This window comes from Oryctolagus cuniculus, chromosome 3 (genome assembly GCF_964237555.1).
Source record: "Oryctolagus cuniculus chromosome 3, mOryCun1.1, whole genome shotgun sequence".
Classification (NCBI taxonomy): Eukaryota; Metazoa; Chordata; class Mammalia; order Lagomorpha; family Leporidae; genus Oryctolagus; species Oryctolagus cuniculus.
Window position 1 is genome coordinate 16,734,409 of NC_091434.1, and position 12,658 is coordinate 16,747,066.

General features: G+C 37.0%; 1 protein-coding gene across 3 annotated transcripts in view; it reads left to right on the forward strand.

Moving 5' to 3' along the window:
* FARSB (phenylalanyl-tRNA synthetase subunit beta) overlaps positions 1-12,658 on the forward strand; it is a 113,317-nt gene that overhangs the window by 43,473 nt on the left and 57,186 nt on the right. For 2 of the 3 annotated variants that reach the window (XM_070070150.1, XM_008259231.4), the window contains exon 15: positions 1,690-1,807. In XM_070070150.1, the coding sequence (XP_069926251.1) occupies positions 1,690-1,807 (118 nt within the window). Of the gene's footprint in view, positions 1-1,689; positions 1,808-6,976; positions 7,211-12,658 lie in introns of all 3 variants that reach the window. The other variant, XR_011387089.1, reaches the window with a different exon arrangement.

Genomic DNA, 12,658 nt, shown 5'->3' on the forward strand with positions numbered 1-12,658 from the left:
TAAAAGACATTCTTTCAAATTCATTTGGATACAGTGATTTTTTTCCATAAATTTTAATTCTTTTTTTGTTTATTCCAAATGTACCTTTTTCTCCCAATTTCATTTACCAAGCTTGATAGATTTCTTAAGATATAATGATTGTTATGGTCTTCAGGGTTTATATCCTGTCTTGTTTTATATAAGTGAAAGGAAACAAATCAGAGATGCATTAAATGTCTATAAATAGCTGTGGCTTAGTACACTCGATCAATATTTCTGCACAAAATACATTAGGGATAAGAGAGAATATTTGTCTTTTAGACTCAACAGATTCTATACTTTACTCCTGCTTTACCATGAGATGTGTCCTACCATATACTAATGTGACTAACAGCTTTGTATTTATTTATGATTATATTAAATGTAAATTTTTTTTCTTGGGCTTGTAACTGAGTTTATTGTCTAGGCCCTTTATTTTTCCTACATAATTCTTTCAGTTGCTTTTCTAACAGTATATATAGTAGAGAATGGACATGGAAGAAAAGTATTATTTAGCTAAAATTTAAAAATTGTTTTAGAGAAAATTAACAATATTATCATCACATCCCTTAAAATTAACAATAGGAAGTGAGAGAGCCGCATGCAAATCTGAAATTATTGGGACCCTGAGGTGGAAAGCAGGTTGCTGACAGTATAGCCTAGTGTGGCTGGAGGGCCTGGAGCCAGCGACAGCCTCAGAGGATTAGGATAGAGAGAGAGCCAGGGCTAGATCATGTAATACCCTACAGGGGGGATGGCTTTTATTCACAATTTGATGATTTGATTTTTGAGTAGGGGAGTTATATGATCTAATTTTAGTTTTAAAAGTATCATTCTGAGTGGTGAATAGACCATGAAATGTGTGTTAAGCTGGGAAGCCAGGTTATAATCATGCAGTAGTCTGGGCAAAAGATGATGGTGCTTAGAGTCCGGCTGTAGAGTCTGACAATAATGTCATACCACTGCTCATAAAACCCTTCCGTGACGTGATGTATGAGAAGCTAACATATAGCTTAAAATGAGACATTTATTTCTAGGACAAAAAGCAGGGAAGTTTTGCTTTTTTTTTAAGAGCTGGGAGATTTATTTCTCATGAATAATGACAATGAAATGACTGTACATATTTTCCTGTGTGCTTTAACTGATAAAAAGCTGAGAACAGTAGTCACAGTCCTCCGATGGCAGCTATATAGTTTCTTTAGCACCTCCATACAAGTATTTTGTGTTTTGTATTCCTATTTGTCCAAGTATTTTATTTAATTGCATTTATATTTTTCCTGTTCTTAGTTTTTAAAATATTTGTGGTTGTTATAATCAGCCTTAATTACTTTGCAAAATGATACAGGGTATGAGAATTTATGTATTTGAAATCTTTGTGAAGCCAGCTTTAATTTTTAAAATGATAGCGAAAAAATAAAGTCTGGATAACAGTCATATTTATACTATTTATTTTTTTACATTTTTTAAATCAGACTTCTGATTTTTGATTTTGTAAAATTGAAAGCCACAATGTTTTTAATTCTTTCGGTGCCTTAGCACTGAAGATTTTAAATGAGTCAGATATTTTAGGCTTTGCATTTTCCGTGTGTCTTTTTGTGAAGCAGTAGAGTCCTTTAACCAAGTCTGTTTGATTCCTGTGTGACCAATGCAGTTTCATTTCTTTTCCTGTAGGTGGCACGCACTACCCTTCTTCCTGGCCTCTTGAAGACCATAGCAGCAAATCGAAAGATGCCCCTTCCTCTGAAACTCTTTGAAATCTCTGACATAGTAGTAAAAGATACCACCAAAGGTAAGGTTGAGTCACCTTAGATTTGTGTACTTGAAGCATTTATTTTTTTAATTAGTAAAATGTTAACTATATACAAAAGTATAGAAGATTATGTAATTAGGCCTGTGAATCTAGCACCCAGCTTCAGCAGTTATCAGCACATGGCAGGGCTTTTTTCATCTGTATCTGAGTGTGAATCCTAGACATGTTATTTCATCAGCAAACACTTCAGTACACATATCTAAAGGATAAACACTATCACTTTTTTTTGATATTTATTTACTTTATTTGGAAGGCAGAAAGAGAGAAAGAGAAGGAAACACAGAGATGCCTCACATCTGCTGGGTCAGTTCTCCCATGGCAGCAGTTGGAACTAGGCCAGGCTGAAGCTGGGAGCCAGGAACTTAAGCTGAGTATCCCACGTGGGTAGCAGGGACACAATTACTCGAGTCATCACCTACTACCTCCCAAAGGAAGCTGGAGTAGAACAGAGCTGAGACTCCAACCCAGGTACTCTGATAGGAGATGCAGGTGTCCTAGGTGATGGCTCAACAACTCAACCAACACTCACCCCTGTTTTTTTCTTTTTTAAATAACCCAACACCATTATCCTACCTTATTTTCATCAGATATCTACATAGTGTTTAAATTTTCCCAGTTCTTTCACAAATTTGATTTTTATGATTCATTTATTTGAATCAGAATCTTAGCGATGCCCAGATATTTGATTGTTGTGTCTCTCATTTTCTTTTAATGGAAAGCACATTTTAATGGAAAGAACAAAGGATTTAATAATATTTATGAAGAGCTTACTAAAAATCTCAACTTGGAAAGCACTTTTCTTCTATCATGTGATTTATATTCATATCATTCTAACAAGCTGATATTGTGCTAGTCTGGTGTAGTGGTAGATTGCCCAGCATAACTGTTTTACCAGTGATGATGATTGTATTTTACTAGTTTGTGTTCCTTTTGAGTGTGATGTGGACTTATTAGTAAAGCAGGTAGGTTTCTTGGTGTAACACTTGGAATGTGGTAGCTATTTCAAGTACCTAATCCTGATTGCCAAGGAACTCATCTCAAACTCTGTTTCCAGTCTCTGAGGCAAACCTGTCTGTTTCTAGCTGTGTCTGTAGCAATCCCTTGGTTAGCAGGAAGTCAAATGACTGAATTTCTGGTTGTTTCCTTGGTTCCTTGGAGTTTACAAATTAATTCCTAGCAGTGTGTTTATTCATTGGTTATTTGTACAGACTATGCAGTCCAGAATGTGTTCTTTTGAATTTGTTGACAAAAGGAAAGACTTTTTTCTCAGTTTCTTCTGAAGAGGGCAATAGGCATTTTTAGCTACCCAAAGTAGTCAACAACTGTTGACTGTAACTCAGCCCATCATAGGAAATAGACATTTAGGTTTGTGACCACTTTGATTGTCATATGTGGGCTCCATAGCAAACCTTTCACTCAAGACTGGATTCTGTTTCCCAATATTGTCCCAATTAACATATTGGGAAATTAAGATAGGAAACTGGTAATTCTCTCAGGGCTGCATAAAATTTGAAGTAGGAACTGGTGCCATAATTTAGGCCTCAGTAACATATCCTTAGAGAATAAAAGTTCATTTTGTTATTTTTTTTAATTATTTTTATTGGGGCTGGCACTGTGGCGCAGCGGGTTAACACCCTAGCCTGAAGCGTCAGCATCCCCATATGAGCGCCGGTTCTAGTCCTGGCTGCTCCTCTTCCCATCCAGCTCTCTGCTCTGGCCTGGGTTAGCAGTAGAAGATGGCCCAAGTCCTTGGACCCCTGCACCCACGTGGGAGACCTGGAAGAAGCTCCTGGCTCCTGGCTTTGGATCGGCGCAACTCTGGCTGTTGCAGCCATCTGGAGAGTGAACCATTGGGTGGAAGACCTCTCCCTCACTCTCTGCCTCTTCTCTCTCTGTGTAATTCTTTCAAATAAAATAAATAAATCTTTAAAAAAATATTTTTATTTATTTGAAAGGCTGAGTGACAGAGAGAGAGGGAGAGGTGGAATGAGGGAGAAGGAAGGAGCGGGGGGCCGGGGAGAGATTAGTTTTCCATGCATTGGTTCACTCCCCATAAGCCTACAATTGCTAGGGCTGATCAGACTGAAGCCAGGGGCACAGAGTAATCTGTGCCTCCCACACAGGTGGTGGGGACCCAAGTACTTGAGCCATCATCTGCTTCTCCTAGGGTAAAAATTAGTAAGAAGCTGGCTGGATTGGAAGCAGACAAGCTGGGACTTGTCTAGGCATAAAAGTTCATTTTAAATCAGTCTATGTGCATTTTCTTTGGCTGATAAATCTATAATAGAAATCAGAAAATATTTTGGTGCCAGCTACAGAGAGTTTTGAGAGTTTTTGTGACTCAAATATTCACTGTTACAAAATAATTAAGAATTTGTACAATTCCAATGCCAAATTTTTCTGTTAACCTTGAGTTATTTCCTTTCTTCTTAGTTCTTTGAGTTTTATATTGTTTTTGATGCCAGGTAATGTGTTAATGTTTATAAATACAGGATTAAGTTAACTATATAGATCTCCTCAAAAGATTTGTAAAATGGTTTCAGCAATAGACTTCTTCCCTAATAGCCAGTGCTTCCTAAGAACTCTGCAGGGCTGGGCATGCTCACAAGCAGGCAGCTTAGAATCTGCAGGCTAAAGATGAAGAGGAAGTCAGGGTCTCAGAATTGCTGCAGAAAGTTTTGCTGTGGGTATGGAGCACCTTGCTATACTGCAATCAACTATACAGGTGCCTTTGCTGTTTTTCTTTTAATCTGTGTGTGTTGAGAAGCCCAGGCATATACCCTGCTTCTCATTTAGCCCTTAAGGCCTATGCTTGGAGATGATGTCCCTATTGAGACATAATGTTCCTTTGTTCTAGTGCTGTGAGCCAATTTTAACAAATCACTTAGGTGATGACCCCAGAAACCCAGTCTAAATATATATATATATATATGATTTATCTATTTTTTTTTTTTTTTTTTTTTTTTTTTTTTTTTTTTTTTGACAGGCAGAGTGGACAGTGAGAGAGAGAGACAGAGAGAAAGGTCTTCCTTTGCCGTTGGTTCACCCTCCAATGGCCGCCGCTGCAGCCGGCGCACCGCGCTGATCCGATGGCAGGAGCCAGGATCCAGGTGCTTTTCCTGGTCTCCCATGGGGTGCAGGGCCCAAGCACCTGGGCCATCCTCCACTGCACTCCCTGGCCATAGCAGAGAGCTGGCCTGGAAGAGGGGCAACCGGGACAGAATCCGGCGCCCTGACCGGGACTAGAACCCGGTGTGCCGGCGCCGCAAGGTGGAGGATTAGCCTATTGAGCTACGGCGCCGGCCCTATCTATTTGTTTGAAAGAGTTACAGAGAGGCAGAGGAGGAGGGAAAAGAGAGAGAGAGGTCCTCCATCTGCTGTTTCACTCCCCAGATGGCTGCAAGGAGCTGCTCTGATCCAAACCCAGGGGCCAGGAGCTTCCTCTGGATCTCCCACACAGGTGCAGGGGCCCAAGGACATGGGCTATCCTCTACTGCTTTCCCAGGCCATAGCAGAGAGCTGGATCAGAAGTGAAGCAGCTGGGACTCGAACTGGTGCCCATATGGGATGTTGGCACTGCATATGGGATGTGACCTTACCCTCTACGCCACAGTACCAGCCCCGACAGTCCATTTACTTTTGAGCTCAAAGATTTGCATTTCTGCTGTACTTTGTTTCATTAGGAATAATCATTTTTATCTCTGTAACAGAACTCTTTAATATCTGCTCTTAGTTATAATTACTGCACTCTGTTTTCCCCATTGATTCATTTCTATCTGAGATTATTGCCTATTTTCTTGTGCTCATTTACTTTTTTTCTTTAAAATTTTCTATTGTATCAATGGAATTTAAAGAATGAAGGGAGGTTAATGTGCTCAGTAAATCTGCCATCTTGAAAATATAGATTTGCTTTAATTTATAGGAGTATGTTTTCTGTTTAGGTAGGCCTGGATTTTATTTCATAACAAAAGGAGCTTTTCTGATGGAATATTTCAAATATGTGCATGTGGATTCCCTGCTTGTCATCTGGCATACATAGAGGACTCTATAGGAGAGGCAGCTCCATACCATGGTTCTGTAGAGAGATTCTGTGGTCTGGGTGCTTGGTCAAGTAATAGTTCTTTGAGTTAGTACTGCTGAACTTTGGACAGTTTGTTTCATCTATTTTTCAGTTTCCTCATCTGTATAGTGGTGAAAATGATAGCACTTATTTCATCAGATTTGTTATAAGCAAAAAATGAAATTGTATTTTGAAAATGTCTAGCCACACATTAAGCACTGTTTGAAATTAGCTATTATTTTTAGGGTGTTAGCAGTCTTTAAGGTCAGATAGTTCTAGTGTGCTGGCCTATGAGAATTTTCCCAATAGAATCACTTGAAAGCCTTAGGTAAATTACCATTAAAGGGTTAATGTCACCTGGCTGAGGATCTGGGCGCTGATTTTTGTCTTAACATTTGACTTAATTGGTTTTTCTTCTGTTGTGCTTTATTGCTTTATTTCTTCTTTCTTTCTTTCTTTCTTTCTTTTCTTTTCTTTCTTTCTTTCTTTCTGTCTGTCTGTCTGTCTTTCTTTCTGTCTTTCTTTCTTTCTTTCTTTCTTTCTGTCTTTCTTTCTTTCTGTCTTTCTTTCTTTCTGTCTTTCTTTCTTTCTGTCTTTCTTTCTTTCTGTCTTTCTTTCTTTCTGTCTTTCTTTCTTTCTGTCTTTCTTTCTTTCTGTCTTTCTTTCTGTCTTTCTTTCTTTCTGTCTTTCTTTCTTTCTTTCTTTCTTTCTTAAAACCAAAACATATAATGTGAGAATCTACTTAAGAAAACAAGAGAGTTGTTTTTTGAGTAATTCATCACCCACTTCTTTTCAATGAATTGACATATAATTTTTACTGTCTCAAATCAGGAGTCATTTCTCTGTTGGATTTACATTAGCCATGTCCTGCTAAATAGTGAAACTGTTTTGAAGAAAGAAAAAGTCTAAAGCATCAAAAGTGAAATGATAGAGGAGTAGTCTGGTTTATATGAAAATTTCTGATTTTTACTGTTTGGAACAGTCTCTAAATTATAGGTTCAAGGTGGTAGAGATGTGTGGCAGCAGTGAGCCAGACAATCTCATCTAGCACATTGCTAGAAAAGTATTTTTGATTTCTTCTTTGCTAGGGCCAGCTGTGCAATGTATGGAGCAGAGTTACCTGTCTTCAGAGAGAGACACAGGAGCAGATTCTGACTGTTTGGGTTCAGAGACTACAGGTGCACTGATATATCAGCACAGAGAAAGGAAGAAAAGCCACCATCACTAGTTTTGTCATACTAAGGAAAAACCCAACACTCCCAGCCACACAACAGTTTGGGCTCATTTGGCAACCATTGTCTTCCTAAGTGGAAATGAAAAAGGTATCTGGACTGAATTTGAATGTGCCTCCCACAGATTCTGTCTGACCTGCTTTCCTGTAAGAGTAGCTGAAAGACCATGAGCTTCTATTTTCATTATTACCCTAATAGGACAGTTTCTTGTCTTAAGGAGGATTTTTTTTTGACTGACCATTGGTGTTGTGTGAGGCTGTCAGGCTGCCAGTTCTGAGACTAAGGCAGGCACACTTTGCAAGCATTAAGACTTCCACTCTAAATCAGACACATTCAGGTTCTTTGAGGCTGAGCCAACCACTGCATTTATTGAGTCTCAGGATCTGAAGCTGCTGCAACATTTTAAAAAATTAGTCATGACTCAAGAGACTAAGCTGATTTATCCCTTTTGTCGGGCAGAGTGGCATGTGTATTTGGAATGAGAAGTTGAATGCGGAGTCTGCCGTGGGATAATTTTTTCAGCTTTATAACATGGAAGTCAGCAGAGGCAACATTGCAGCCTGCGTGTGAGTTATTGGGTGGTTTCAGTCATTAAGACTTTTTGTTCTTACTGTTCAGTGTTTAAAGTAACTCTAACAACAGTAAAAGACAGATAGTTCAGGGGAGCAAAAGACCTAATTGTTAATTACTAATCTTTATGGCAAGAAAATCAGTTGTATTTTTGCAGAGTCTAATATTCTGGCTTTTTTTTTTTAAAGCAACTTTAAATCTACAATCACAACACTTGGCTGCCTCTGTGCTTGGAATCTCACCAAAGTGGCAAGAGAAAACCTTTTACCAGGTGGATTGAATTTAAGTTTATAAGGCACAAGAGCCTAAGAAAGATTAATTTGGTTTTATAAAGCACATAGGGCCACTTGGATTTTTCAGGATTGACCAGTTGTCAGTCTAACATATATCTTTGGAGAACTCTGATTATCAAATAATGACCTCATTTAAAACATTTTAGAATTTAACGATTTTTTTTTTTTTTTTTTTTTTTTTTTTGTCATAGATAGAATAGGTCAAAGGCCCTTGGCCAGTCACAGACTCCAGTTCTTCTGGCCTCCATGAGGCACAGTTACTCCAAGCCTTCCCTCTTGTTCAGTCCATTCCTGTTTCCTCCAAAGCATTGCTGCAGTCCTGGGTCTAGCTTGTATTCTCTCTGCCCCACCCCTCACCATATAAATACTTTCTAAAATTTCACATTCTCCCTGAAGCTTTTCTAAATCAAAGAATGATGTATTTTCATTACCCTGCTTAGTTTGGATGTGGGAATCTGGAATTTTTTTTTAAACTTTAATCACAATATATGTTTAAGATTCTTATTCCTTTCTCCTCCCTTGACCACCATGGCCACCGCAGAACATAACATTCACTGTGCTTTTATGATTTGGTTTGTTCCTTCAATTTACTGTTGGTTTGTACCATATATGAATGTCAGTGTTCATATAGCTGCCTTGTGAGCTACTAAAATATAGAGTCCAGATATTTACAGTTTTTCGTATGATTCTATACTTGTTTAAAAGTGTTCTTATTAAGGTCTTGTGAAATATTTCAGTTCTGAGAAATTGTCCATTAATTCTGGAGCCCTCAAATAATGGAAGATTATCTAGCATCCACATGTGGAATGTGGTTTTTTGAAGAGAGCTTATGTCATCAGTCTGGATTAATTTAATTTCACTATTTCATATTTCTGGCATGTAGAATTTCCAATTAATAATTTAAAAAATATGGGTGTAAGGAGCATTGACATTAACAATTTTTGAAGTAGCATCATTCGCATATGTGATGGCATCTTAACTGTGTAAATACATCATTTTTAATACAGAAAGTTATTTTAGTATGTTTGGTTCCACATAGTTAAGATCTGTTAACGTGAGTATAATGTGCTCTGTCATGCATTGAATATTGTATTTTTTTAATAGATAAAAATTCATTCCAGGTTTATGGTAACTAAATAAAAGCCAACCCACAAGGATCTAACTTTTTTCTTCATGCATTGAAAAGGTCATAGATTTTTTTCCCCCTCCCAATTGTTTCTTAGATTTTCAGCATTATTAAAAAAAGAAAAGTTTATACTTTGATACTCTAATCTAGAAGCATTTTAAGGAAAATTGTTAAAATTGAAAATATATTTGTAGTATCTTTAAGAGCTTCCATGAATATGTATTTTTGATTTACAAGTGATTCTGTTACTTTCCTATTTAAAAACAAGTCACTAATCCTATGCTTAGAATTAGTTGCCAGACTTTCCTATGTATATGTAACCGTGTTTTATATTTCCATATATAAACATAGAGAGGAATAATTTTTAGTTTTACTCAAATATTAATTATACTTTACCTGTCCTGTTACGTACCTTGTTTTTTACCTGTGTACACATTCTATCCCCTCATCCTTTTAATGGCTGCATAACATTCTATCATGTGCATACATTGTTATTTTTTACTCAGACTGTTATGATGAATATTTAGATTGTTACCAGATTTTTGCTAAAATGTTGCAATGAATATCCTGGTTCTCTTGTACAAATATTTATTTTTAGGGATATAATTATCAACCTATAGGTACACACATTTAAATACTTGACAACTTGTCAAATTCTTTTACAGAAGGGTTTTTTTTTTTGTTCGTTTACAAACTTCTAGACCTACCAAGAATGTAGAAAGGTTGCTATCTCCCTACTTTAAATATGATATTTGAAGATGTAATATCTTTACAGAGTACTTGTATCTAGCTTTTTAAAAAAATTTATTTATCAGAAAATCAGAGTAAAAGAGAGAGAGGTCTTCCATTTGTTGAATTACTCCTCATGTGGCTGTAGCAGCTAGGGCTAGGCCAGACTGAAGCCAGGAACCAGGAACTCCATCCAGGTTTCCCACATACATGGCAGGGACTCAGGCACTGAAGCCACCATCTGCTGCTCTCCAGGTGCATTAACAGGGAGCTGGATTAGAAGTGGAGCAGCCAGGCTTGAACCTGCACTGTAGTGTGGGATGCAGGCATCCCAAGCAGTGACTTATCACACTGCGCCACAACACCTGCCCCAATATGTGTAGCTTTTATAAATCATTGAAGCTTGTGTTGAAATTATTCATGCAATGTTACAATTGTTGTGGGAACCAATATTAAATAAATTCATTGGATACAGTAAAACTAAAAATTAAGGTGATTTGTTTTAGTTTTTTGGGCTTAATATAAATGTGAATCTCAAGTTCAAAGTCAGTCCCTGATTATCCAAGGAGGCTTTTTGGTCTCCCAGTGGGCATTTTGCCAGCATCTTCATTTGGACTTCTAGGTAATTGTGCAAGTAGTGACAGATTGGGTCTGTTGAAGATAGCCCTTTTGTACTCTGTGCTAAATGTGATAACCAAACACCCCTCATTTGCTTCTAATCATTGATAGTTTGATGAAAGAGAATCTATAGCAAGCAGGAGTCAGTTTCTAAACTTTGAGTTGTATGCAGTAGTCATCTACTAGGAACAACATGCCATTCTTTTTTTCTCTTTTGAAACAGCATTTGGCACGTTCTTTTGGCTTATAGAATCATAGCTAGCCACCCTCCTTTGGGGTGGTTTAGATCAGCCCTCTCCAGGCAGTACTTTGAAGTCTGTGAAATACATAGATAATTTAGGCTGACATACTTGGCAGGCCCATTTAAAAAGCAGAATTGTTTGATGGCATGACACAAGAGGTCTGTTAACTGAGTTATAAAGAACCGAGGCATTTCCAACAAACCCTAGTTTTGGCATGAAATTTAAATAGTTCTTATTCTGTGGTGTGCAGTCCGTGAACTTCCTATGATGTAATATGGTCTCTCAGTGCAAAATACTAGGAAATGGGAATTTTACTATTCCTAACAGTTTCTCCAGAGAGGAATGGGTGGAAATGAATATGTGGTTATTTTCTCAGTTATTTAATTCAGTTTAGCTACAGTAGTAGAGATATCTTAGTAAAATGTGAGTAAGTAGTAGTCTTTGAGAAATGTGAAAAATCAGCCAATCAGTGGCAGAGTTGAGAAGGGGCACATAAATAATGAGGTTGATCTAATTATTATAGTGTATTTAATGCATGGCCTTAAAAGTCAGTAGCTTTTCTTAAAAATATTGCAGAATTAAATAAAAAACCATTATTGTATTATATACTATAAACATCTTGATACATTGCTTAAATGAAGTTGAATATAACTTAATTTATATTATAAAAATAATCTTGTATTTTTGACAGTATGGAGGGCTTCAAAAAGTTTGTGAGAAGTGGAATTTAAAGATATTTTTAAAAAATAAGATGTTTATTTTGGTGCAAAAAAAATTGAAATTTAAATCCATGTATAGCGTTTGTATGATACACATTTTCATTGAACTTTTTGAAGACTCTTTGTAATTACCATGATCACTAAAATCGCATATTGTGTTTATTAAAATTCTAAATTTTTAATCCACATGTTGCCACTCTTATCAAAATGGTAAGTTTTATATAATTTAGAAATCAGAAAAATGTATTTCAAGGCAAAGGTTACCAAAATAAAGCTTCCAGTTTACATTGCTAAGCTGTCTGAATGGTGGCATTACTGTTGGACTATTCTCTCACAGCAAAAATGGAACTACAAAGTAGTTTCAATGCGTGCCTGTGTGTTAAAGTGGAAGCATGTGACACCAACAAATGGGTACCACATGGTAAAAATACCCAGAAGCAAGTCAGTAGTATGAAAGGGATAATTTAGTTTTGTTTCATTTCATTTTTTTCCCCTTCAAGCAGCAAATGAAGTGGGGGTTGGGATGGGGAGAATGAGAGTTTGTATTCCTACAGTAGAATCAGGCCCCCATTTTAGTTTATGTGTGTGGTTGCCTTAATTGGGTTTTATGCTTGCCTGATTTTGAATTGATCTGTATTCTTACACCTTTGATTAGCTTTTAGATACCAAATTTCTTTACCCTTGAAAGTGGAAGTGATAGAGAGTGATAGTGGTATGGTACTCAGTTTCTTACCTCTGCTGGCTCCCGTGCAGACTTGGAATATGACCCACCGTCTGCCCCTGGCCTTCTTTACTAGTTATTTGTGTGTGCCTACCTCATTTTCCAGGTTTTTGTCAATTATTCAGGAAATAACTATTGAGGTTTTAGTCTGTACGAACCTTATAACTGTCTTTGACCTCCACAGTCTAGGAATGTCTAACAGAGACGGCCTTGAACATTGTAAACTCCATGTCTGTTCAGTCAGAAGTTTAACTTGTCATATACTTTCCGTAAGTTAAAATACTTTTGGTGCCTAGAAACTTAAATGGCATAAATTTATTCTATTTTGCTTAAATGAAATTCTTAAATATCATGAAAACTTTTGAAAATTAAAACATTGTTTATCATATGAAAAAGATTTCAAGAATACACATCCTTTTTTAAAAAAAAAAAAAAAGATTTATCTTATTTATTTGGAAGGCAGAGTTACCGAGTCAGAGGAAGGGATGGAAGGAGAGAGGTATCTCATCTGCTGGTTCAC